The sequence below is a fragment of the Callithrix jacchus genome, chromosome 6 (assembly GCF_049354715.1).
Source record: "Callithrix jacchus isolate 240 chromosome 6, calJac240_pri, whole genome shotgun sequence".
NCBI classification, from domain to species: domain Eukaryota; kingdom Metazoa; phylum Chordata; class Mammalia; order Primates; family Cebidae; genus Callithrix; species Callithrix jacchus.
In genome coordinates, this window is record NC_133507.1 from 103,571,296 (window position 1) to 103,596,067 (window position 24,772).

A 24,772-nucleotide genomic window follows, 5' to 3' on the forward strand; every position below is an offset into this window, starting at 1 on the left:
CTAGTGATAACAATAACCACATGACCTAGTGTTTATTACCTAACACTTCCATCCTAGCCACCTTACATTATTTAATTCATTTAAGGCTCACAAAATTAATATCTTCCTTATTTTTACAAAGAGCATAGTGGAGTGCTCACAGCTCAAGTGATTTGCCCACAGCCAGATAGCTCCTGTGTGGAAGAGGTGGAATTTGAAGCCAGCTCTTAGTGTCTGGGCCTTAACCACCATGCTATACAGCATTCCTGGTAGTCGTGCCTGACAGGAAGGAGAGAGGGAAGTGGTTTCTTTTCTTAAGGGGCTCAGGTCTCACTGGGTCCAGGACAAGGACACCTGTACACCTGTACACATGTGTGCTTGTGTGTACACACAAACACAGAAAACACGGGAAAACTACAAGGAAAAATACTAAGAGCTAAAATGTGTGGTTCAGAGCAGTGCTTCTCAAACTTTAATGTATATATAAATCACCTGGGGATCTAGTTAAGCTGTAGATTTGGAGACGATCTGATGGGATGAGACCAGAGACTTACTGCTAGAACAAGTGAACTTGCATTTCTAACAAGTTCTCAGGTGACACTGATACTACTGGTCCATGGACCACACTTTGAGCAGCAAGGATGAACTCTAAAGGCTGAGGTAGGTCAGAGGAGGGAGATTTCACTGTGGGCTGGAGAGGTCCAGGACAGTTAGCTGACTGTGGGCCCATGGCAGGGATTGGTTGGCACTCTCTGGAGCCACCCAGCTTTTGGGTCTCAGGGACCTGGGAGTGAGGGGGTGATTTCAGAGGCCTGTAACTTGTGCCCCAAAGCTTCCTCAATCCCCCTTAACAAGCAGCGGCACTATACAGGAGATCCACATGTGATTAGCACATTTTTGAGAAATGCCCAATCCTGACCATGTCAGGAAACATTCTGAAAATTCAGAAATCAAAACCAGAGGGAAGTGCTGTGAGGTTTACAACAAGCTATAGTGGTTCGATGGGAAGGATCTTCCTCCGAGTGGTTCCTCTTGAGGGGAGCATTTCTGCTGGCTCCAGGACTTTGGCCATCTATAAAGGTTGGCAATGAGAAATAAGGAAATTCTCAAGGAGAACAAATTCTTGAGCGGGATCCAACAAGCAGCTTTTGACCAAATGGCAATGGAGACCTTTGATATCAATGGTAAAGTACTATTCCCCAATAATGGAATTGCCAGAAATCTAGTCTTTCTGCTAGCAAGATACAAAAATAGACAAGTCAATAGAGAGTCTAGGTTTGCCCTATTGCTGCATTTTGCACCTAACCCTCACTAGTACGTGTCTGGAGTGCTTCAATTTGGAATTCCTGTAATGCTAATAATAGATGCTGTATCTTTAGCATATAGTCAGGATTTTTCTAGCTTCACTGTTGTTTTAATTATATTTAAATATTTTTCCCTAGATAAATGCCAATGCTTATTAAATGTCTCCTTTTTTATGAGTGTCTTATTCTGACACACAGATTGGGTGATAAAATGAAAACTCAAAACGGGGGCACTGAAAGGGGATCACAAAACTGAAGCACCACAGTTTTCAAAACACAGCTTCTTTAAAATTCTTTAAGGGGATTTCTGTTTTAACTGAAGTGCTGGTCAAGAAACATATTCTGTATTTTGTGTTGGCTGAAATATGTTCATAGTTTCATAATTAGTTTGTCTTGGATTAAATTCAGGTCTGTAATATTCAGTCAATCCTGTTTTTATTTTCTCAGTCAGCATTCCACAGGTGACATATTTTTAAAATCTTCTAGAATTTGTAATATTTGAAGTCATGGGTGGGCTTGCATTCCACAAAGGATCTCTGATTTCCTAGTCTATGATATTCTCTTGGGATCATCTTTTAAGATGATCACTCATTCCTGCTCCCAGGCTTTCCTGGAAGTTGTCTATGCAGGAACGGTGATGGCTCTGTCTCCTGGCCAGTGTCCTTCTCATCCCACACCTGTCTGTCCAGGTCCCTGCATGGAATTTTTAGGGATACAAAGGTGAAGCATCTGGGGCTCTGCCTCTAGTAATTTACAGTATAATAGCAGAGAAAGGCATGAGTGCTACGGACTATAATAATCATTGGCTATTTAGAAGTTCTCAGAATGCAGTATTCTGGAAACATAACTGTTTAAAGACTGGAAGAGGATGTTCAAGCAAAGTCAGCTGATCAAACATACTCGGCACCTATTACCAGCAGAGCACTGCACTCAGCACTGAGGAAACAGGCTTGAATAAATGTGGCATCTGGCCTCTGGCCTCTGGCAGGAGGGAACAGTGTGAGCCGCCCATTCACTGACCATTTCCATGTTGTGACTGAGATTTCCACACGAGGGATGGATCTAACTTGGTGTGGGGCCCTGGAGGGCAAAGCTGACACCTCTTTAAACGATAAAGAGGGTCTGTTACAGAAAGAAGTTGGTGCCTAGGACAGGGGTGGGTGCCACATGTTTGTATTGTATTCACAAGAAATATTCAGAGAAATAGAAATAACTCTATGCTGGTTCACCAAAACTGGGAGGGAAAGACCAGTGGGTATTGAGGCTGGAACCAAAAACTTTGACTTCATCCTGAGGTCAGTGGGGAAGCAGGAAGGGGCTGATGCGGGGCAGAAAGGCACTAATGTGCATGTAAGGTTGCTCTTGGTCCTACATAGGGATGGCTGGAGAGAGAAGCTGAAGGCAGAAAGGAACTTGGCAACAGGAGGTGACGAGCAGTGGATGGAAGGCAGGAAAAGAGGGAATGCTCTGGAGAAACACTAGAAATCAGATCAATTTGACTGCAGTGGCAGGACAGGGCTGGGGAGGAAGACACAAGAGTTAAGGATGAACCTGAAACTTCTGACCTGAGTTGTGTGTGTCATCAACTAAAAATGTAACCAAGCCAGTGCAGGACTGCTTGAGCCCAGGAGTTTGAGACCTATCTCCACCAACAAATAATAAAACATTTGAAAGTATCTTACCAAAAAAATAAAACTACTTTAATTTGGATGAAACATTTTCTTAAATGCATTTACAACATCCTGCCTTTTAATACAAAGATCGTGAATCACAAAACTTTCTAGAAGAGTGCCATTATGCAGGATAATCACTGTGAGGCTTTGTAGCAGTGACCCCTCAGGGCTGGCTCCCGGCATCTTACTTATTTTTTGTCTGCTGAAGGTTTATTTATTTAGGCAATATCTATTTTCTTTGAAAATACATTATCTTAAACTTCCTACATATGGTTCACCAAAAACGGCACTGGAAAACATTTGCGATTCATTTTCCGCCCTTATATTTCTCTATTGTTGTTAGTATTGAAATATAAAATGCTGTTTTTCCCTGATGATAAAATATTAAACTAGTTTTTTTTATTACCCAAGGATACTGGACTAGGAAAGTTTTAACCACATACTGAAGAAAATTTGATAAGGGAGTCTGAGAAACTTTTGGAATATAATCTTTATTTTTTCTAAAATCAATCTAGAAAAATGATGGGGAATGTAAATTTCACGGGACACCCTCTACAAGCACAGTGCACCTTGCTCCCTCTTTCCTGCCGTCACCTCCAGCCTGCCTCATTAGAGCAAGCCTCTTTCATTCCATTATCTGCATTAGAATTAAGGTATTCTTTCTTTTCTTTCTTATTCTAGCTTTTTAGAAGTGTAATTAATAATACAAACTGTATATATTTATTATGCACACGTGATGATTTGATGTATGTATCCACTGACCAATGACCACCACAAAGACTGCTTCAGTTTCCTGAAGGGATTTGACAAAGGGTTGGCTTCTGTGGCCCTCAGGGAGCCACAGAATCCCGGGTCTCTCCTCAGAGCCATACAACTGTTTTGCACCATCGACCACCTCAGCAATGGAACATTTGGGCTTAAACAAGAGAATTTACCTGTTGATAATATCTTTCTGGGTTGTGTCTGCTTCTACCTTTTTGAAAATTACCAACCTGTGTCTGGCTTTAGGCTTCCTGTCTGGTTTCTCAAGAAGGACTTCTGTCACCACACAGCCAAGCACATGTTAGGCTGTGCAATGTGCTCTGTTGGGACCTCTTTTTTTCTTTTTCGTTTTTGAGATAAAATCTTACTCTATCACCCGGGCTAGGGTGCAGTGGTACAATCTCAGCCCACTGCAACCTCCATCTCCCAGGTTCAAGTGATTCTCCTGCCTCAGACTCCCTAGTAGCTGGGATTACAGATGTCCGCTACCATGCCCAGCTAACTTTTATATTTTTAGTAGAGATGGGGTTTCACCATGTTAGCCAAGCTGGTGTTCAACTCCTGACCTCAAATGACCCACCCACCTCAGCCTCTCAAAGTGTTGGAATTACAAGCATGAGTCATAGCACCTGTCAGGACCTCTTACCCCAACTTCTCAACTACTTCAGGCTTCCTGCCTTCCTTCATGATGGTCTTTCCACTAACTTCATTCTTCTCTTCTTGAGAGAGAATATCGAAACAAAATACACATAGAAAAGTTAAGGTTGTTTGTTTTAATTAACACTAACCATTGTCTCTCAGTAGTGAGTCTAACCCTCCCTTTCTTCCTGCCCTTAAGATACTCTAGAGTGACCTTTAACAAACGGAAACCCTCAAGTCTGTTGAGGCTCAGTCTTGCTGACGTGACTGCTATTATTGCATGTCATTGTCATGACTTTGCTCTTCATCATACCAATATTTCTCAACATCTTTTAAACATCTGGCTTTACCATAGCGTTTTGTCTTAACTTTTTGTTGTGAAATAGTTATAGACTCAGAGAAAGTTACAAAAAATGTTCAGAGAAGCCTTTCTAACCCTTGACTCACTCTCCCTCAGTGGTAACGTCTTACATTGCATTAGTACAATAGCACAACCAGGAAATGGATATTGGTGCAGTCCACAGAGCTTATTCATTAGTTTTACATGCACTCATCTGTCTGTATGAATATAGTTCTACCAATTCTATGCTAAATAAACCCACATATTTCTCCCTCCCCCACCGGCAATCATCAACCCCTGGCAGCCACTCATCAGCTTCCCATCTCTATAATTTTTCCATTTTTGGAATATTATATAAGGAAATTACACAATATGTGACTTCTTTAAGATTGATTTTTTTTTTCACGTAGTGTAATTCCTTTGAAAGCCATCGAAGTTGTGTCTGTCCATAGCTGGCTCTTCTTGCTAAGTAGCATTCCATAATATGAATGTATCACCGATTGTTTAACCATTCAGCCAAAGAAGAACATTCAGGTTGTTTCCAGTTTGGGGGCTATTACAAATAAAGTTGCCATGACCACTTCTGTAAATGCTTTTATGCGAGTTTAAGTTCTCATTTCTCCAGAGTAAACGCCCAAGAGTGCAACTGCTGGATTCTAAATGTATGCTTGGTTTTACAAGAAGCAGTCACTATATTCTCCAATGTGACTACACCGTTTTACATTGCCAGCAGCAGTGTTCGACTGATGAAGTATTCTCTAACCTTGCCAGCATTTGATATTATCACTTTTTTAATGTAGACATTCTCATAGGTATATAGTGATATTTCATTGTAGATTTAATTTACATTTTCCTAATGGCTAATGATGGTGCTATGTTCTCATGTGCTTAGTTACCATTTGTATAACCTCTTCAGTGAAATGTCTCTTTGTGTCTTTTGCCCATGTTTAATTGGATCTTTTTTTTTTTTTACCGTTTGGTTTCAAGAATTCTTTATATATTCTATATATAAGTTCTTTAGCAGATATGCAATTTGCAAATATCTTCTCCCAGTCTGTAACTTGTGTTATGTTCCTATCAACGTCTTTTACAGACCAAAATATTTTGGTTCTGATAAGGTCTAACCTAACAATTTCTCCATCTGTGGATTGTGCTTTTGGTGTGAAGTCTAAAAACCCTTTACCTAGAGCCCTTGGTGCTAAAGATCTTCTCCTATGTCTTATTCTAAAATGTTTATAGTCTTACATTTTACAGTTAAGTTCATACTCTATTTCATTTTTATTTTTATATTTTAGAGACAGGGTCCCCCTATGTTGCCCAGGCTGGAGTGTGCAGTGGCTATTCACAGTGCGGTCATAGCGCATTATAGCCTCAAACTCATGGGCTCATGTGATCCTCCTATTTCGGCCTCCCAAGTAGCTGGGACTACAGGCTCACGCTACCATGCCCAGCCTGTGATCCATTTTGAATTGATTTTTGCATATGGTATAAGGTTTAGGCCACGGTTTTCTTTCGTTTCATTTTGTTGACCATGGATATATAGCCATTCCAGTACCATTTGTTGAAAGGCTTTCCTTTCCCTATTGAATTGTTTTAACATCTTTGTCAAAAACAACTTGGGCAAATTTGTGTGCATCTCATTCTGCCTTCTTTATTCTATTCCATTGATCTATATGACTATCCCTCCACCAATACCCCAGTGTTTTGATTACTATAGTTATATTGCAAGCCTTAATATCAGGTAGACTTAGTCCTCAAATTTTAGTCTTCTATTCAAAATTGGTTTAGCTATTCTGGGGCTTTTGCCTTTCCATATAAATTAAAGTGTCAGCTTGCCTATACTTACAAAAAAAATCTTGTTGAAATTTTAATAGAAATTGTGTTACAGCTATACATAAATGTAGAGAGAATTGACATCTTTATTATATGCAGACTTACAAACTAGGCATGTTTCTCCATTTACTTAGCTCTTTGATTCTTTTAATTAAAATCTTTTTAAAAATTTAGCATACAGATCTTGTACACATGTCGTTAGATTTATATCTAAATATTTCATTTTCTTTGGTGTGATTGTCAATTCTATTATGCTCTTAATTTAGTTTCTATTTATTGTTAGTATATAGAAATGTCGTTGATTTTTATGTGTTTACATTGTATCTCACAACTTTGTGAATGTATTTATTCATTCTAAAAGTGTTTTGGAGGCAGTGGGAATCATGATGGATGGGAAGCATGACTAGTTTTCAGTTCTGGACAGAGCAGCATGCAGAGGCTTACATTGTGAATTTTAGCTCCATATCGAGAACAAACCAGCAATCCTGAGAGGATCCACAGACCCTCTGGAAGAAGCGAACCACTCCGGTAGGACCCAGTAGACACCCCAAATACTGTGAGTGTCCTAGCCATGGAAGTGGGAAAGGGAGACCCTTGTCTCCAGAACACACACCCACACTGGAGAAGCTGAAGGTCTGTTTGCAGGAGAAGTTTCCGACTTTACCTGGAGCTGAGTAAAGCTAGAGAGCTGAGCTAAGTGAAATACAGGGGTAGGAGCAGCAACAGAAAAGCCCTGGAAGCTTGCTGGCTCCCCAAGCAACCCCTTCCTGCCTAACACCACAGGGATCCACAGGTGGGTGGACAGAGGAGCAGGGGGTAAAACTCCACAGGGAGAAGGAGTTCTCTAGCATCCTGGAAACAACTCAGGGGAGGGTGTGAATTCAGCTTGCAGACTTCACAGTCAGAGGAAGAATGAAAGCTCTTTTCTTTCTCAGCTGGAAGGCAGAAAGCCTCAGGAAACTTTTCAAGCCTGTCTCACCCTCTGTCAGGAAACAGACTTGGAGCTGTTGGGGGTGGGGGGCACGATGGGGACAGGCCTTTGGTTTGTGTAGGAGCCAATGGTCCTTCCCTACTGCCCCGGTAGCAGAAGACAAAGGACACAAGATCTTGGGAGTTCTAGGGCCCTGCCCACCACCAGTTTCCCACCACGCTACTATGGCTGATGTTGTCTGGAAAAGCACCACCTCCTAGCAGGCCAACCAGCACAAAAATAGAGCATTCAACCACCAAATCTAAGGATCCTCACGGAGTCCACTGCACCCTCCACACCACCTCCACTGGAACAGACACTGGGATCCAGGGCTGAGAGGCCTAGAGACATTTCACATCACAGGACTTTATACAGACAACCCCCAGTACCAGCCCAGAGCTGAGTAGACTTGCTGAGTAGCTAGACCCAGAAGAGAGACAAAAATTACTGCAGTTCAAGCCACATCCACAGGAAAAGGGAGAGAATATTACATCAAGGGAACACCCATGGGATAAACATTCTAAACAACAATCTTCAGCCCTAGGCTTCTGTCAGCCCTTGGGTAGCCTTGACAGAACCTACCCAAATGAGAAGAAATCAGAATCCTGGTAATATGACAAAACAAGGTTCAGCAACACCCCACCCCCCGAAATCACACTAGTTCATGAGCAATGGATCCAAGCCAAGAAGAAATCCCTGATTTCCATGAAAAAGAATTCAGGACGTTAGTTAGTAAGCTAATCAGGGAAGGACCAGAGAAAGGTGAAGCCCAATGCAAGGAAATCCAAAAAATAATACATGAGTGAAAAGAGAAACATTCAGGGAAATAGATAGCTTAAAGAAAAAACAATCAAAAATTCAGGAAACTTTGGACACACTTTTAGAAATGTGAAATGCTCTGGAAAGTCTTAGCAATAGAATTGAACAAGTAGAAGAAAGAAGCTCAGAGCTCAAAGACAAGGTCTTTGAATTAACTCAATTCAACAAAGACAAAGAAAAAATAATAAGAAAATATGAACAAACCCTCCAAAAAGTCTGAGATTATGTTAAACAACCAAACTTAAGAATAATCAGTGTTCCTGAGGAAGAAGACAATTCTAAAAGCTTGGAAGACATACTTGGGGGAATAAGCAAGGAAAGCTTCCCCAGCCTTGCTACAGACATAGACATGGAAGTACAAGAAGCACAAAGAACACCTGGGAAATTCATCACAGAAAGATCTCCTAGACACCTTGTCATTAGGTTATCCAAAGTTAAGATGAAGGAAAGAGTCTTAAGAGCTGTGAGACAGAAACACCAGGTAACCTATAAAGTAAAACCTATCAGATTAACAGCAGATGTCTCAGCAGAAACCCTACAAGCTAGGAGGGATTGGGGCCCTATCTTCTGCCTCTTCAAACAAAACAAAATCAGCCAAGAATTTTGTATTCAGCAAAACTAAGCATTCTATGTGAAGGAAAGACACAGTCGTTCTCAAACAAATGCTGAGACAATTCACCGTTACCAAGCCACCACTATACCAAGCTAAAAGGAGCTCTAAATCTTGAAACAAATCCTGGAAATACAACAAAACAGAACCTTTTTAAAGCATAAATCACACAGGACCTATAAAACAAAAATACAAGTTAAAAAGCAAAAGCGAAAACAAAAAAAACAAAGTACACAGATAACAGAGAGTATGATGAGTGCAAGGATACCTCACATTTCAATACTAACATTGAATGTAAATGGCCTAAATGTTCCACTTAAAAGATACAGAACTGCAGAATGACTATTTTTGGTTTTTATGTTAGAGTCATTCTGACCTCATAAAATGAGTTAGAAAGTGTTTCTCTCTGTTCTATAAGAGATTGTGTAAAATTGGTGCTAATTCTTTTTTAAATGTTTATTAGGATATGCTAGTTAAACTATCTGGGCCTGAATATTTCTTTTCTTGGAGGTTTTAAATTAAAATTTAGATTTATTTAATGATTATAGATATTCAGATTATCTATTTCATCTTGGCTGAGTTTTGGTAGTTTGTGGCTTTTCAGAAACTGGCCCATTTCCTTTAAATTGTGAGCATAAAGTTAATAATAGTATTTTCTTATTTTCTTTTTAATGGCTCTAGGACCTGAAGTGATAGCACTTGTTACGTTTCTGATATTGCCTATCTGTGTCTTCTCTCATTTTTGCTTTTGTCAGTCTTGCTGGAGGTTTGTCAATTCTATTGATTTTGTTCAAAGAGCCCTTGTTTGATTGATTTTTCTCTGTCTTCCTATTTTAAATTTTATTTATTTATATTCTTATTTTTATTATTTCCTTTTACTAGGTGATTAGGATTTATTTTGCTCTTTTCTATTTTCTTAAGGAAGAAACTTAGTGTGTTGATTGGAGGCTTTTTGTATTTTTGGTATAAGCAGTTTGTGCTATAAATTTTCTGTTCAGAGCTGCTTTTGTTTCCATCCCATAAATTTTTAAATGTTGTATTTTCATCTCCATTCATATTTATTTTTAATTTTTTTGAGACTTTCTTAATGACCCATGCACCATATAGAAGTATTTTTTTAAATGTTCCAAATGTTTGTAGATTTTTCTGCTGCCTATCCATTGTTGATTTTTATTTTTGTTGCATTATTGGTAAATAGCATATTCTGTATGACCTAATTTTTTCATTTTGTTGAAATTTGCTTTATGACTTAGATATGGTCTATTTTGGTGAATATTCCATGTGTCTTTGAAAATGATGTACATTCTGCTGTTGCTACCTGGAGTATTCTATGTGTTCGTTAGATACTATCAATCAGTCATGGTAGGGTTTAGTTCTTTGCAACTTTGCAGAGTTACTATCAATTTCTGAAAGTGGGCGTTAAAGTCACAATTATAATTATGTATTGTCTATTTCCATTTTCAGTTAAATTAGTTTTTGCTTCATGTATTTTGAAGTTCTATTGTTTGATTTCTTATTTACAGCACATAGTTGGATTATGTTTTTAATATAGTTTGGCAAATTCTCTATGCGTTTTTATGTTTTCAATTTTTAAATTACGGTGTGTCTTGATATGGATTTCTTTGAGTTTACCATGTTTGGGATTTTTACAGTCTCTTTAATCTGTAGGTTTATATCTTCCACGAAATTTGGGAAATTTTTAGCCATTATTTCTTTTGATATTTTTTAAGCCTCACACTTTTTCTAGTACCTCAATGATATGAAGGCTAGGTGTTTTGTTGCTGGCCCACGGGTCTCTGAGGCTCTGTCCATGTTTGGTTTTTGTTTTGTTTTGTTTTTTCCCCAGCTGATTTTCTCTGTTTTTGAGATGAGTAATTTCTGTTGTTATATTATTGAGTTAACTGATTATTTCCCCTGTCACAGGTATTGCACTGTTCAGCCCATTTCCTGAGTCTTTCTTCTTTAATTGGTCATTTTTAGTTCTATAGCTTCCGTTTGGTTCTTTTTTATATGTTGTACTTTTTTGGTGACCTTTTAAAATATTTGCTTCAAGAGTATTAGTAATTGCTTATTAAGACATTTTTATTACAGCAGCTTTAAAATTCTTGTGGAATAGTTTAAACATCGGTGTCATCTCAATGCTGGCATCTCTTGATTGTCACCTCTCATCTGAGTAGTGATTGTCTCTGTTCTCGGCATGACAGGTAATTTTCCATTGTATGATGCATGTTTTGTACAGTATGGTAGGAGATGGGTCCTATTTAAAACTTATATTTTAGTAGACAGTCACAAAGTCATACAGTTGAGGTTTATTATGTAGGTTTTGGCCTACTTGTGTGGGCTGTAGTAAAATGACTACTTAATTTTCAGAGCCTTGTCAATGTTATTCTGGTCCACTTTGTTTACCTGGTGCCATTAGTGTTCTTGCTGGTCCCCTGCTGGTCTTACCTGCAGGGGGGAAAGGCACTTTTCAGTACTGTCTGATGCTACCAGGTTGGAAGTGAGATACATCAGGCCCACAGGGAAGACATCACTTCTCTGGGTCTGCTCACCAGGCTTCCCAGTGCTAGGGTAAAGTGGGGACTCCTGCTCGATGTCCACTAGTGTTATGGCATGGGAGGAGGACACCCTACCAGCACTTTCTGCTACCCCAGGAAGTGGCAGACCTGAAAAGACTAGAATTTGTGTGCAGGGTTTTTTTTCTTCCTTGGGATCTTTTACAGACTTGATACATTATTTTTATTTCTCTCTGGAACCATGTTTTCATTGTGAGCCAGACAATAGAGCTGTCAAATTTTTGAAAACTGCTTTCCTAAAATCCTTGCCCCTATTCACTATGGTTTACTCCAGGAAACCCATTCTTGTTTGCTAGAGGCTGTTTTTAGCCTCACATGTCAAACAGCTCTTCCTCTTTGGTCAAACCTGATCCAGAATACATGTTTTCTTTACAGTTTCTTCTACTGTCTAAGAGATGAAATGAACAGTGTAGAGGCTAAAGACTTCATCAGACCCTCCATTTGTACAGAGTGAGTTAGGTAGACCTACAGGCTTCATGTTCCCAGTTTCTAAAATACTTTGCCTCTATGCCAGGTGGTAGCTCTGAATTTGAACAGCATTCTGGGCCTGGATGGCTACCTGTGAACTATTCTCACAGTATTACCATAACTCATTTTTTTCTCATTGTATCCTTACTCTCATGCCTTCCACCATGCTCTGACCACATGGTTTTAAGATATCTGTATTTTCCATCCTTGCTCCCATCTCTGACCTCTGTAATACCTGCGTCTTTGAAGCACAGTTCGCCTTTCCATTTCCATCATGTTATGTTTTATAAAATTTAGTGCTGTCCAAAAACAGTGCTGTCCATGACACTGTATTTGCCAATTTGCCATCCACCACCTTGTGTTAAATGTGAGGCTCCCCTTGTGTGCCACCCGTCTTCATCATGATGGTTGCATGAATACCTGAGGCCCTGAGTTGGATTCTTAATGTCCTTTCAACAATTCTAAACTCTGCACATGTTCAGCACCCAAACTTCTTCAGCCACTCATTCATTCTTCTGTTCAGTCATCATCTTCACAGCATATTGTGTGCCAGATACCAGCTCAAAAAGCTTCCAGGCCATTTAGGGAGACAGAGACATAAACAGACACAATCCAGGGTGATCAGTGCTATGGCAGAGAGAAACAGAGAGATGTGGGCGAGCCAGGGGAGGGCAGGTTCCACCCAGCCCAGAGGAGCCAGAGAAGTTATCCTGAAGCAGGAAGGGCTCTACTGAACTTCCAAAGGATGAGCAGAAATTAGTCTTGTGAAAGGGAAGGAGGGGAGCCAGTATGCAGGGAGCATACATCACCCCAAGTCAGAAGGATGCAACCATTTTTCATCTGGTCTAGCCACTGGTCAGGATCCTTGTGGAGGTATGACATGAAAATGCAGCCACAGGAGAGCTGGCCAGAGGGGCATCAGGTGCCAGGTTGGGAGCAGTGAGCCATCACTGAAGGGCTGACAGCAGGGAATGACTTGGCCAAGTTGTGGGTTGTGGGGCTCACTCAAGCTGCTGTGTGAGCCTGAATTTTGTGGGGCGGGGCATGGAGGAGAAAGGGCACTCCATGCTAAATTGAGTATAATCAAGTACCACTAGCTAAACAAGCAACCCACCAACAAACCATTTCTTTCTGTGCTGCCAGAGCTACCCCTAGATCATTGCTCATCCGGACAATTCTCAAGCAAGGGTCCCTGCTGTGCAAGGATTGAAAGGAGCATCAGCAGGGTAAACCCAGGAGCTGCAGGGGATGGAAGATCTGGGGTTTAAGTGGATCTGTCGCATTAGTCAGCTGAAAACCCACCTGCCCCTATCACAAAAGCAAATACGGTTGGGCACACATTCCCTAGGGCTGCTTAATTATAATCTCTTTCCCTTTCAGATGTGCACCTGGGGTCCATTTCAACTGGATCTTTCCTAGGGGCAGTGGTCAGTGCAGGCTAGTAAGGCAAGCTCAGGTCTTGGAGTTAGACAAACCTGGGGTCACGTGCCTACCATGTCACCTGTCACCTTAACTATTTAAGCCCAGCTCTCTCCTCTGTAAAGGAGTGAGACCATGCCTACCTTGCAGGATTGCTGCAATGGCTAGAGATGATGTTGGTAAATACCTGATATGGAATAGGTGCTCGTTTAACATGAGCATAGGAAACTGCAGGGCCTTCTGCAGTGTGTGGTCCTCCCTTTAATACACATAAACAAGCCAGAGTAACAGCTGACGAGAGACTAGAGTCAGGACTTCCAGGCAAGAATGACTACATCCTCTTTTGTAATGTCGCAAACTGAAAATAGCTCATCAAAAGGGAAATGTTAGCCTGAACTGTGGCTTTTGTCTCTAAGGAATATTGGGCAGCTAATCTCTCTCTGCAAAGAAAACTAGAAAATCTTTCACTGTGAAAAGCAATATGTGGTATTTCATGTACTATGATATCGTTTATAAGATTAAAAGAAACAAAGTCTGTCTCAGACTATATGGGTTTGTAGAATTTCTGGGCAGGAGGGATGGAGGAAGACCACACCCTGGAGTGCTACTAGAGCTTATCTCATTGGGCTATGACCTTTGGGGGTTGAGGGATGATTATTACCCTTGTCATGCCCTGTACATTATTTGATAAAATATATCAACCATGTTTTACTTTCATAATTTAAAAATCTAAAGAAAAAAAGACTTAGACATGAATTCTGGATCTGCTTCTTATAACCTACTAAGTTATTCAATTTCTCCAAGCCTCACTACTTGTTTGCTAAATGCGGACAATGCTCCTTCTCCCAGAGTTTTGAAATTTAAACACATTAATTCATAATTCATTCCACAAACACAGATTGAGAACCCAGCAGGGCCAGGCATCATGCTGGGGCTTCAATGGTGAACAAGGTTAATCTAACACCTCTTCCAGCAAATGATATGTGGCACAGATTTTTGTTTGCCCAGCCACACAGATAAGTGACCAACAGTGGGAATTTTTGCTTTGTGGCAAGAAGGAGGATCAGGGGGATGATTTGGGGGTCATGAGCTTTTGATGTCTTTCCCAGCTGACCTCACAGGATGCCCCCTGCTCACACGGAGTAGGGCCCGGAGGAGGCGGTGACTCCCTGTGCTGTGCTCTCTGCAGCAGCAACCTTCTGCCTGGCTTGTGTTTCAGATCCAAAGTCCAAAAGGAGAAAAGGGGTGAACTTCTGTCTGGCTGTGGTGGTCATCTACCTCATCCTGCTCACCGTGGGTGCCGGGCTGCTGGTGGTCCAAGGTAAAGCAGGCTTGGTCATGTGTAGTCCCTCCTGTGGGGGAGGGGGTGACCCAGCAGGGCCCCTCTTATGAAGGGCTCAGGGTGAGTGGAGAGCGTTGGGCCACTGCTTCCATCTACTGGGAGAGAGTCTCAGCCCCTGGCAGCCACAGTGACGGGAGGAAGGAAGAGGCAGTGTATGTTGTGTGTATGTGTGCATGAGAGAGGGAGAGAGAGACCCCGAGAATGCACTAGTGAGCCTGTGTGTGTCTAAGCAGTGAAAGACGCAATAATTTCACACAGGGTATGCCACACGCATCTGACATCAGAGTCCCAGTCTCTGAGTGGGAAGGGCTTTGCTGATCCAAGTGTCCATCTGATCATGGTTTGACTTTTGAAGTATTCCCAGTCTTAAGGTTAAAGTCATGAAGTAATTCCATGAGCAGACCCTGAAGTTACTCAAGAACACTGAATGCACAGTTGTCATAAACACATCATGTATGTATTAAGATCACACACGAATGCAGCTTGCACATATTTAGGTCAGACCAGCATGTAAGTTGTCACGCATCCATGCCCAGAGCATGCAGGAAGGTCTTAACTGCCTGAAGGTTGGAGATTGATTGCGGATGCAGTACCCACAGCTTTAGGCCATGCAGAAATGTTTTGTGGATGTGCCATGTCATGCTTGAGTGTGGAGTGCACATGGTCAAGATGCAGAAAAGGCTCTGGGCTCACACTAGGTCCTGACAGCATACGGACTTTGTGTGTACGAATTCAGGGCCCCTAGAAGTTATGTACACATGACACAAGGATGTCAGAGATCTGCTTAAATGCCTCAGTCCCTAAAAGAAGGCTGTGGGGTGGGGTCTAGTTCTGAATCTGCAGGAGCGGCTCTGGGCCCTAGAGATGCATTTTTCCAATGACACTCTGAGCGTTGAGGACAGCCCATCCTTCTCCTTGCTGCAGTCAACACACCCTGGAGAACACCTGGCTCAGCGTGCATCAAGTCTGGAAGTTTTGCAGGCCCAGCTCACCTGGGTCCGTGTCAGCCACGAGCACTTGCTGCAGTGGGTAGACAACTTCACTCAGAACCCAGGTTTGGCCTCCTCCCCTCTGGGTTGGGACTTCTCAACAGAGGTCTGGGAGACAGCAGGATCAGGAACCAGGAAACTGAGGGCCCTGTCCAAGCAAAGTGTGACCTCCAAGAGCCAGGGACTTAGAGCAACCACCTTAATGCCAAGTCTGAACCCAAAATCCCCAGATGGATCCAGAATGTCTAAGAGGGAGGGTAAGACACAGAGCCTGGGGCGGTTCCCTGGACCACTCCCCCACAGCTGACTTACACTGATGTGAGGTTGGGAAGAGAGCAACCGAAGGCACCAAAGTAGTCCAGACAATGTGGGGCCTTTGGAGGGAGGAGAATAGCAGGACCTGCTGGGGAAACACGGTGGCTTGGGTGGTAGGGTTGCAGGCAGGAGAAAACTGAGCCAAAGGTGAAAACCCCAGGGTGCTCTTTCCCTCGGTGCTCTTAGGGCCTTGCAGCTGCACTGTCTCCTCTCTCAGGGTGCCCCAAAATGGGAAGAGCTTCGCCCTCAGACAGTTTGGGCAAAACCGGCTGCTAGGTGTGGCCCAACTATTGTAGGGTTTACCCTGTGACACAGAGCTCCACACCCAGTGGGGTTCCTTGCCCTGGGCCCTGTGTGAGCTAAGGCTTGGGAGGGTGATCCCATGATTGAGTCATGTGACCAAGGGGTACCCCCAGCACAGGACCCAGGAGGCAAATGCTGGGAGCAAAGATGAAGGCTGAGTGGGGGTGTAAGGAGGTTCAATAGTTGTGGGCAGATAGATGGAGTCCAGGCTCAGACACTCAGACACCGTGGGAGTGTCACTTCCTTCCTTGAAAAGTGAAGAAGTTCATTTTGACCAACACCAGGGGGTTCTACCTCCTCCTTTCCCCACCTCCAAGGCTCCCGGGGATCTACAGGTCTCAGGGTGCAGTCCACTAGTTAGAGCTCTTTCCAATGACTCTTTCCCAAAAAGCAGCCAGGTGTTTGGTTCCTGTTGTCCAAACCCCCGCAGTCTGATGGGAGCCCCTCACATGGGAGGACTCAGCCTCCGGCTGCAGAGCCTGGGCTCTCTCAGCGGGGGCTAGAGCCAGGAGTGCCTCACAGCTCAGCTGCAGCTCACTCTCCTTCCCTTGCAGGGATGTTCGGAATCAAAGGTGAACGAGGCGTCCCAGGTAGGTTCGTTTCCACTCATACCCACCCTGCTCTTTCCCCAAAACCTCCTCAAAAGGGCCCCTTGGCCTGTGCCATTCTGGGTCTGGACATCTGACCCCAGCTTACCTTCCCCTGTCCCTACAGCCTTCCTTTGTCTTGAGCTGGGTCTCCTCTCTGTTCCCTGACCTCAATTGGACTCCCAGACCCTGGGCTCTCAACCCCCTCCTTACTTGACGTGGCTTCCTCTCCCCACCCCTCCCACCCAAATCTAGCTACCTTCCCAGGCCAGGCCAGGCGGCATCCCAGCTGCCAGGGCAGCCTTCTCCCCTGGTCTCCCATAAGCACTCCCTCCAGGTGACTCTTACCTGCCACATACACAGCACTTTCCACCAGAGGTGCTGGGCTCCTTTCCATGGTGTCTGAATTCTCTCTTCTGTAGGAAAGTAATGATGGGAGGCAGGTGTCACAGAGGCGCGGGCTGTGCGGTCAGGCCAACCTGAGTTATAATCCTGGGTCTGGGGCTCACTGGCTGTGTGACTCTGGGTCAGTTGCTTAAGTTTTCTGGAACCTCAGCCACTTACCTGTGTAGAAAGCAGTGGAGATAATCTGACTTGCCTCACGGAGTTGCTGTAGGACTCAAGTGAGATGCTACGCAAAAAATGCCTGACAATGGCGTGTGCTTTCTGAGAACAAGGCTGTGGCTTGTTTGCCTTTTTTTCCCTCCTCAACCCACACGTGTGTTGTGTTGCACACACGCTTCACTCACACCCCTGTTCTATTTCTTCAGCTTACTGGTTGAAATTTCCCCCTGAGGATAAATATATATGCCATTCTTGGGACAGAATCCTTTGGTCTCGTAATCTTTCAAGGATGGCCCAGATCACACCATTGGCCAGGGAGGGTTTTGAGGCAGCCTTGCAAAGTGATGGAAGCAGAGACTTGGGAGTGATGGACCTACAGAAACCCTGGATCTGCCCCTACAAACTGGGTGGCACTGAGCAAATCACGTAACATTTCTGAGCTCTGTGTCCTCCCCTATAAGATGGGGATACTGGTAGGACCTCCTGGGATTGGTGTCAGGATAAAACAATAAATGCAAACCTCTTAGTCCAGTGTCCAGCAGAGAGTAGGTACTCGATGATGTTCTTTTCATTATTATTATAACAATTATCTCTGTTATTATAGTTATTATTCTGTTTGTTCTTGAGAAGGCTAAATGCTAATGCTAGGAGAGCCTTCAGCCTGATGAAGGAGGGGCAGTTGCAACAATTTCCATTGCTTTTGCTGACAGAATCAAGCCTCTTCTCATCCACCCTAGGCACAGTGCTGCCCACCTCATCCCAGAGCACAGAACACAGTCTCCCTCTGGGCTCTCTCTCTCTGTATGAATATGGATATATGTACATAGAGAAGCTCTCCAACTCTCTCTCCATGTCTCTCTCTCTGTATGATTATAGATGTATGTACATAGAGAAGATCTCTAACTCTCTCTCCATGTCTCTCTCAGTCTCTCTCTGTCTGTAACTTCTGTCTGTCTCTCTCTCATCCCACTCTTTCTTCTTGTGCCCAGAAACCAGAGGCCAGAAACTTCTTCCAGTGGCTGGGGCTACAGAAGTCTCGGCTCCTCCTCAGGGACCACCTGTGTCTCCAGTTTCCCTGCCCTTTCCCACCCAGGGGGCCTGTGTTCTCTTCCCTTCCCCATGGCTTGCTTTGCCTGATCAGGGCTCCCCAGAGGCTACTTTGCTGAAAAGCCCCCAGAGACAAATAGGTGGGCAGGGGAGGAGAGCTGGGTGTGGAACCCAGAACTCATGGTCTCGTTGGAGGCAGCCCGCCTGTGGAACTGCCCTCCCATGCAGGCTGCTTGGAACACAGTCAGGGGGACTGCTCTTCAGTCAAGCTTCAGGGAAGGGGATTGCAAAACCCACCTGTCTCTCTGTTTCTTTCCCCTATCCACCCTGGACTTCTTTCCTTCCTCCCAAGAAGCATTTATTGAACGTTCCATAAGGATGAGAAACCTCCATAGGCACTGGGGATGCAGACATGAAGAAGACAGACAAGGCCATGTTCTCATGGCCTTCCTGTTTAGCAGGCAACCAATTTAGAGCCTGACATGGTCACAGCCCTGGTCACTGCTCTGAAAGGATGGGGTAGTTCCCTGGGTAAGAAGGCAGAGAGCTGGCTTGAGCTGCCTGCCGGCCAGGCAGAGAGAGCCACATGTGCAAAAGCCACGTGGGTCAGGAGGGAGCTTGGTGAGTCAAAGACCACAGAGAAAGAAGGTTCATGTGTTTGAAGCACAAGAACAAGGGAGTGGTGAGGGGAGATGAGGCTGCGGAGGGGTGAGGATGAGGCAGGCCCTGAGGGCACCCCCAGTTAAGCACAAGGCACTTTGCTTTATGCTATGTCGACTCCTCACACTAACCCCAAGCAGTTCTTGCTATTAACCTCATTTCACAGATAGGAAACAGAGGCTCAGAGGCACATCGACTTGCTCAAGATGATGCAGGCAGGTTTGGAGAAGCTGAATTAGGGTCCTGAGCCTGAACCCTATCCCTATCCCTGCCCCAGTGGACCAGGCCAAGACAGTGGAGCCAGAACAGCTTGCACTGCTCTGCCTGAGAAGGGGTGGCAGCGATTCTGGCACTAATGGGCACAGGATCCTAAGAGCTTACCCTGAAAAGCCCTTCCAGCCTGGGAGTAGTGGGCACTTTCCCCCAAAAGTGCCAGGAGCAGAAACCTCCAGCTTTCATCGCCCAGGAGGAGGGAGAGCCCTGCAGGGGAGGGGGCTTATCTAGCATCATGGGGTCTCTGAGGTTCTTGTCCCTTCCCTTTGGCCAACAGTATAGTAAGAGTCCCTTTCACTGGGTTTCTTCCATGCGCCATGGCCTCTGTAGTCCTCCCGAAGACCCTGTGGGGTGGATGTGCTATTCTTATGTGCAGCGCAGGAAACCAGGGCTAGGCCAAGTGAAGATCCTTATCCACGTCACGCCACTTATCAGTGGAAGCTGATGTCAAACCCTGAAACAATTCTTTTTCCAGAGACTCATCGTGCTGAGGTGAGAGGTTCTAGTCCCCAGTTGGAACCTCATCCTTCCAGTGTTGTGTATGTAAAATGATGGGACATGTGGATCCCACACATTGGACTGGGATTCTACTTTGAAATAGAAAGCACATCACAGGCTTCACACTCTAAATGTGAGACCTCAGGCAAGGCCTGGGCATCTCAGAACATCACTGCCCTCCTCGGTGATGGGGATGAGCCCTGTATCCCTGCTCTGGTTGTGAGATACCAGTGAAACTCCATCTCCAAAGTGGTCCTTGGAAATGGTAGAGAATCATGTGAGTCATAGAAATTATAGGCTCCATTTATCCAGAGCTTGCCTTGTGTGTTTTCCATGATGGTTCCCACGTGGTAACCTCAGGACATCCCTGTGTAACTAGTGCACTAACCCCATCTTACTGATGAGGAAACAGGCTCAAAATGATGATGTAACTTGCACAAGGTCACCCAGCCACAGGGGCAGTGCTAACACTGCATCCAGGTCTGTCTGACTCAGTGTCTCTCTTTTGCTTTGAAGGCCATGGGCTTCTTGGGGGAGGAGCTCTGTCTTCTTTCCTTCTTTCCACATAGCTGGCTCATCCCCATGCTCAGTGAACGTGTGTTGAATAAATCACCATGTGAGTGATTGCATGGCATTGTTGCCCCACCCTGTTGGCTGATTCACTGGTGTCTCTGCTTCTCTTCCTTAGGTCTTCAAGGTCTCAAGGGGGACATGGGCATGCCTGGTGCCCCGGGCCTGCCAGGGCGACCTGCTGAGAAGGGAGCCAAGGGGGCTGCAGGACACAATGGAGCCACAGGTACTGGTCTTTGGCTCCTGACCTTAATTGTTTTCCTCCTCCTTCGTTGGCTTCACTCTGAATTCCCTTTCTCTTTCAGGCCCCCGGGGACCCCAAGGGCCACCAGGAGTCAAGGGAGAGGCCGGTGAGTAGGTGCTGGGTGTGTGCCCAGGAATACACAGCAGACTTCTCAGAGTGACTGCTGCAGGCAGGGTCCCTCCAGAGTCTGGACCCCTGAGGAGTCTGTGCAGGAATGGGGGCCTGCCTGGTGGGAGACCCCAAAGGGGCTGAGAGGCTGGGAAGCACCCTTTCTGGTGGCGAGGGTAGAGTTGGGCAGCAGCCCTCAGGGGCAGGTCCAGCTAGATGGCCTTCAGCCTGGGTGGGGCTGGCAGGTATGACTCCTACCTGCTCTTCTGTGTGAGAATGTAAGTCTGCCAGTGCCACTGGGGAAAGTCGGGCTCCTTGGTCCAGCAGTGACTCTGGTGTCAGGCACTTGCGCCTCCACCTCGGACTAGCTCTGTGCCCTTCGGAACATTTCCTGATATTCCCAAAGAAACTGAGCCTCAGTTTCTCTTTCTGTGATTCAGGATGAGAGGGCTGCAGAGGGCCGCTGGGGGTATTAGAGACAATGACCCAGAGCCTGTGATCATTGCTAATACTAAAAGCATTAGTTTCCATTTCTTTTAGACTGTTGCCTAACTCTGCCCAGCCATCTTATTAATGCCTTTTGTGTTTTCCATGATGGTTCCCACGTGGTAACCTCACGGTTATATTAATATAAATGGGCTCACAGGGCCCAGTCAGAGAGTGAGGGACTCAGAGCTGTTCCTCCCCAGGGACAAACCCAAACACTGGTCTTCCATTTCACTCTGCTCCTAACCACCCTTGATTTAATCCCTCCAACTTGCAAATTCCCCGAGGGGTTGAGGCTGCTGAAACGTAAAGATGCAGTGACACTAAGACCTTTACTAGACAAAGCACAGATGAGAGGATTTATGAGGCAGTGGGGAGTAAACAAACCCAGTCTCTAAGCCTCCAGGCCACTGAGGCAGAAAGAAAACACCACCAGTTACAAGAAACTTGTTAGGAGGGAGAATCCTCCCGAAACTGATTTGGGGAAGGAATTTAATAGAAGGGATCCCAAAGAGCCTATTGATCTGTGTCCAGCAGCGGGTATTCTGAGGAGGGTTTAAGTGGGGAGGATAGGCAGGCCGTGATAAGGAAGGAAAGTTTATGGTGTAGTCAGGGGTGCACATATACATTCACACCGCACACTCACACTCATGTCTGAGGGCACATCTGTGCACATACTCACATTCTCACACTCACACACAAACATAATCACACTCATACACACACAAGCACTCACATATACACATATACTCATGCACACCCATGTCTGAGCACACATCTATGTACATATTTGCATTTTCACTCACACTTACACAAGTACAAGTGCACTTGTGCACATATGCATATGCCCACACACATTCGAATACATTCACATCCCCGTGCACACACACACTCACACCCAGCCTGTGGGGGCTTGAGCAGAGCAGGCTCACTCAGAGGGGAGTGGGTCTTCCTCCCTCCTCTTTTCTCCAAGAGAGGGACTTGGGCTGGGTGCCTGGAACTCACCAGAGTGGAGGCACTGGCTGGCTTGAAGGGACAAGTCTGAAGCCTGAAAAGAGCTCAGTCATTTCCTTCAAGAAGGAATAGAGCAGAGCCTCCCCTTCTCTTTGGGACTCTGACAGGCAGGCACATCACACAGCCCTGACAGAGGACTCAGAGCAGGACTGTGCAATCAGTAGCACTAAAAGCAGGCAACCCCTTCTTCCACCCAAATCCTCTGGAACCCACAAACATGAAACAGATCCACAAAGCAGGCTACAGTGGTTCCATAAGAGTGTGGAGCCCAGAGCCCATATGTGCCTTCTACTTGGGCCCCACTGACATCCTCAGGAAGAGCTTGTGTAATTCAGCAACTCTCTTAGAGCCTCTCCGTATACACCCCCTCCTCTCACTCCTCTCCTGTCCGTCCTTTTATACTTTGCCTCCTGGATTCCTCAGTTTCCCCTCATACTTTTACCGTTCCTCTCCCCAGCAGATCTCTCCTTGCCCCGCCCCTCCTCCAGGAACACCCAGCACCTCCAGTCTGTACTTCACGTGGTAGCCTTGGAAACCTGGGCCATGTGGGTGGGAAGCACCACTTCTCAATTCCATTTTTGTCTTAGAGCACTAATTATGCATCTGCTGAGGACCAGGTAGTCATTACCAGCCCCATTTTATAGATGAGAAAATTGAGGTGCAGAATATTTAAGTGGCTTTTCCAAAGTCATCCAGCCTGTGGAGTGACAGAGCTACAGTTCAAACACACTTGCCTGACTCTAAAGCCTTTCCCGCACTGCCATGCAAGATATAGTCCTAGCTGCCGTTCTGGACCTTTGGAAAGAGAGCTGTCTTAGCCTGTTTTGTGTCACTGTTACAAAATACCTGAGACTGGGTAATTTACACAGAATAGAGGCTTACTTAGTTCATGATTCTGCAGGCTGGGAAGTTCGAGATTGGGCTGCTTCCTCTGACAGCTTCTGGTGAGGGCCTTGTGCTGAGTCAAAACACCGTAGACAAATGGAACTAGCTCTCTTGGTAACTAATCTAGTCCCACAAGAGCAAGAACTCACTGCCTCTTGTCAGATGGGATTAATCTCTTCATAAGCGATCTGCCTCTGTGACCCAAAAACACCTCCTTACTGGGACCTGCTGCATCAAGGACCAGGCTTCCAACACATGAACTTTTGAGGGACACTCTCAAACAATAGCAAAAGCAAACACTGACTGGAACTGCCAGGGACTCTGCTGTTTGTGTTTGTGCAATCCTGTGCGTGCGTGTGTGTGTGTGTGTGTGTGTGTGTGTGTGTGTGTGTGTGTGTGTATGCAAGACAGAGAGACAGAGAGAGAGAGAGAGAGACTGAGATTTCCTCCTGGACACCTTACCCAACTGAGGGGGTCTAGAATGTCAGCTAATTGAAGACATTCTAGACATTCTCAGGCCACTGAGCTCTTTTTTCCTTCTTCACAGGCCTCCAAGGACCCCAGGGTACTCCAGGGAAGCAAGGAGCCACTGGTAACTTGTGCTCGCTCTGCTTGGGACCCATGATGCATTGCCTGAAGCACCAAGGCAGTTGCTCCCCGCATCCTCTCTCCACAGCCCCACATCAGTTCCAGACAGTTACTGCCCTCCCCACAGTCCTATTCTGTTGAGTCCTGTCACCTCATTAAGACCACTCAAGAAATGAGCTAGCACATCCCCGGATTTCCTCTGGGAGTCCCATTCCTTTCTCCCCCAGATGCTTCCTGCTACTTTGCCTCTAGTAGCCTGTCCCCAAAAGGATGGTGAAAGCCCACCTCACCAGCCATTCTCTTTGCAGGCACCCCAGGACCCCAAGGGGAGAAGGGCAGCAAAGGCAATGGGGGTCTCATTGGCCCGAAAGGGGAAACTGGAGCTAAGGGAGACAAAGGAGACCTCGGCCTCCCAGGTGAGGGCCGTACTGGGGGTGTCAGTGCTCGCCAGGAGGACTGAGGGAACTGGGGCCTGACCTCTGTGCCACTGGGTCTATTCAGTGCCCATTGAGGGCAGGGCTGTGCTCTGTCTATGGGAATCTCTGGTGCACCACACACGGTCTCTTCTTTCTAGGTGAGCAAAGAGATGCAACGTGAGAGGGAGAACAATGTCATTCCAGGCATAACTATGGCAAGCCGGGGCACAGGCAGTGCTAGGAGGTCAGAGAAGAAGCTGAAGGGATGAAGAGTGGGGGCCTACACTGAGCCTTGGGAAAGTAAGGCAGACTGACTGGTGTCAAGTGCAAGGGGGTTGACCCCAGGCAGCCAGAATCCCCCATTGATTGTGGATGCTATCTCTAGAACACTGTTCCTCAAGCCATGTGTCATGTATAAGAGCTATTTTGGTGCCTGCTCAAAATGCAGGGAGGGCTCAAGGGTCTGTTTCAAATGCCTGGATGGTTCTAAC

General features: G+C 45.3%; 1 protein-coding gene across 1 annotated transcript in view; it reads left to right on the forward strand.

Moving 5' to 3' along the window:
• The first annotated feature begins 959 nt into the window (after positions 1-959).
• Positions 960-24,772, forward strand: part of MARCO (macrophage receptor with collagenous structure) — a 39,787-nt gene continuing 15,974 nt past the window's right edge. Inside the window, exons 1-8 of the mRNA XM_078329125.1 lie at positions 960-1,163; positions 14,612-14,713; positions 15,564-15,788; positions 16,896-16,931; positions 20,659-20,766; positions 20,846-20,890; positions 23,825-23,869; positions 24,174-24,281. Of these exons, the coding sequence (XP_078185251.1) occupies positions 1,067-1,163; positions 14,612-14,713; positions 15,564-15,788; positions 16,896-16,931; positions 20,659-20,766; positions 20,846-20,890; positions 23,825-23,869; positions 24,174-24,281 (766 nt within the window). The 5' untranslated portion in view covers positions 960-1,066. The remainder of the gene's footprint in view (positions 1,164-14,611; positions 14,714-15,563; positions 15,789-16,895; positions 16,932-20,658; positions 20,767-20,845; positions 20,891-23,824; positions 23,870-24,173; positions 24,282-24,772) is intronic.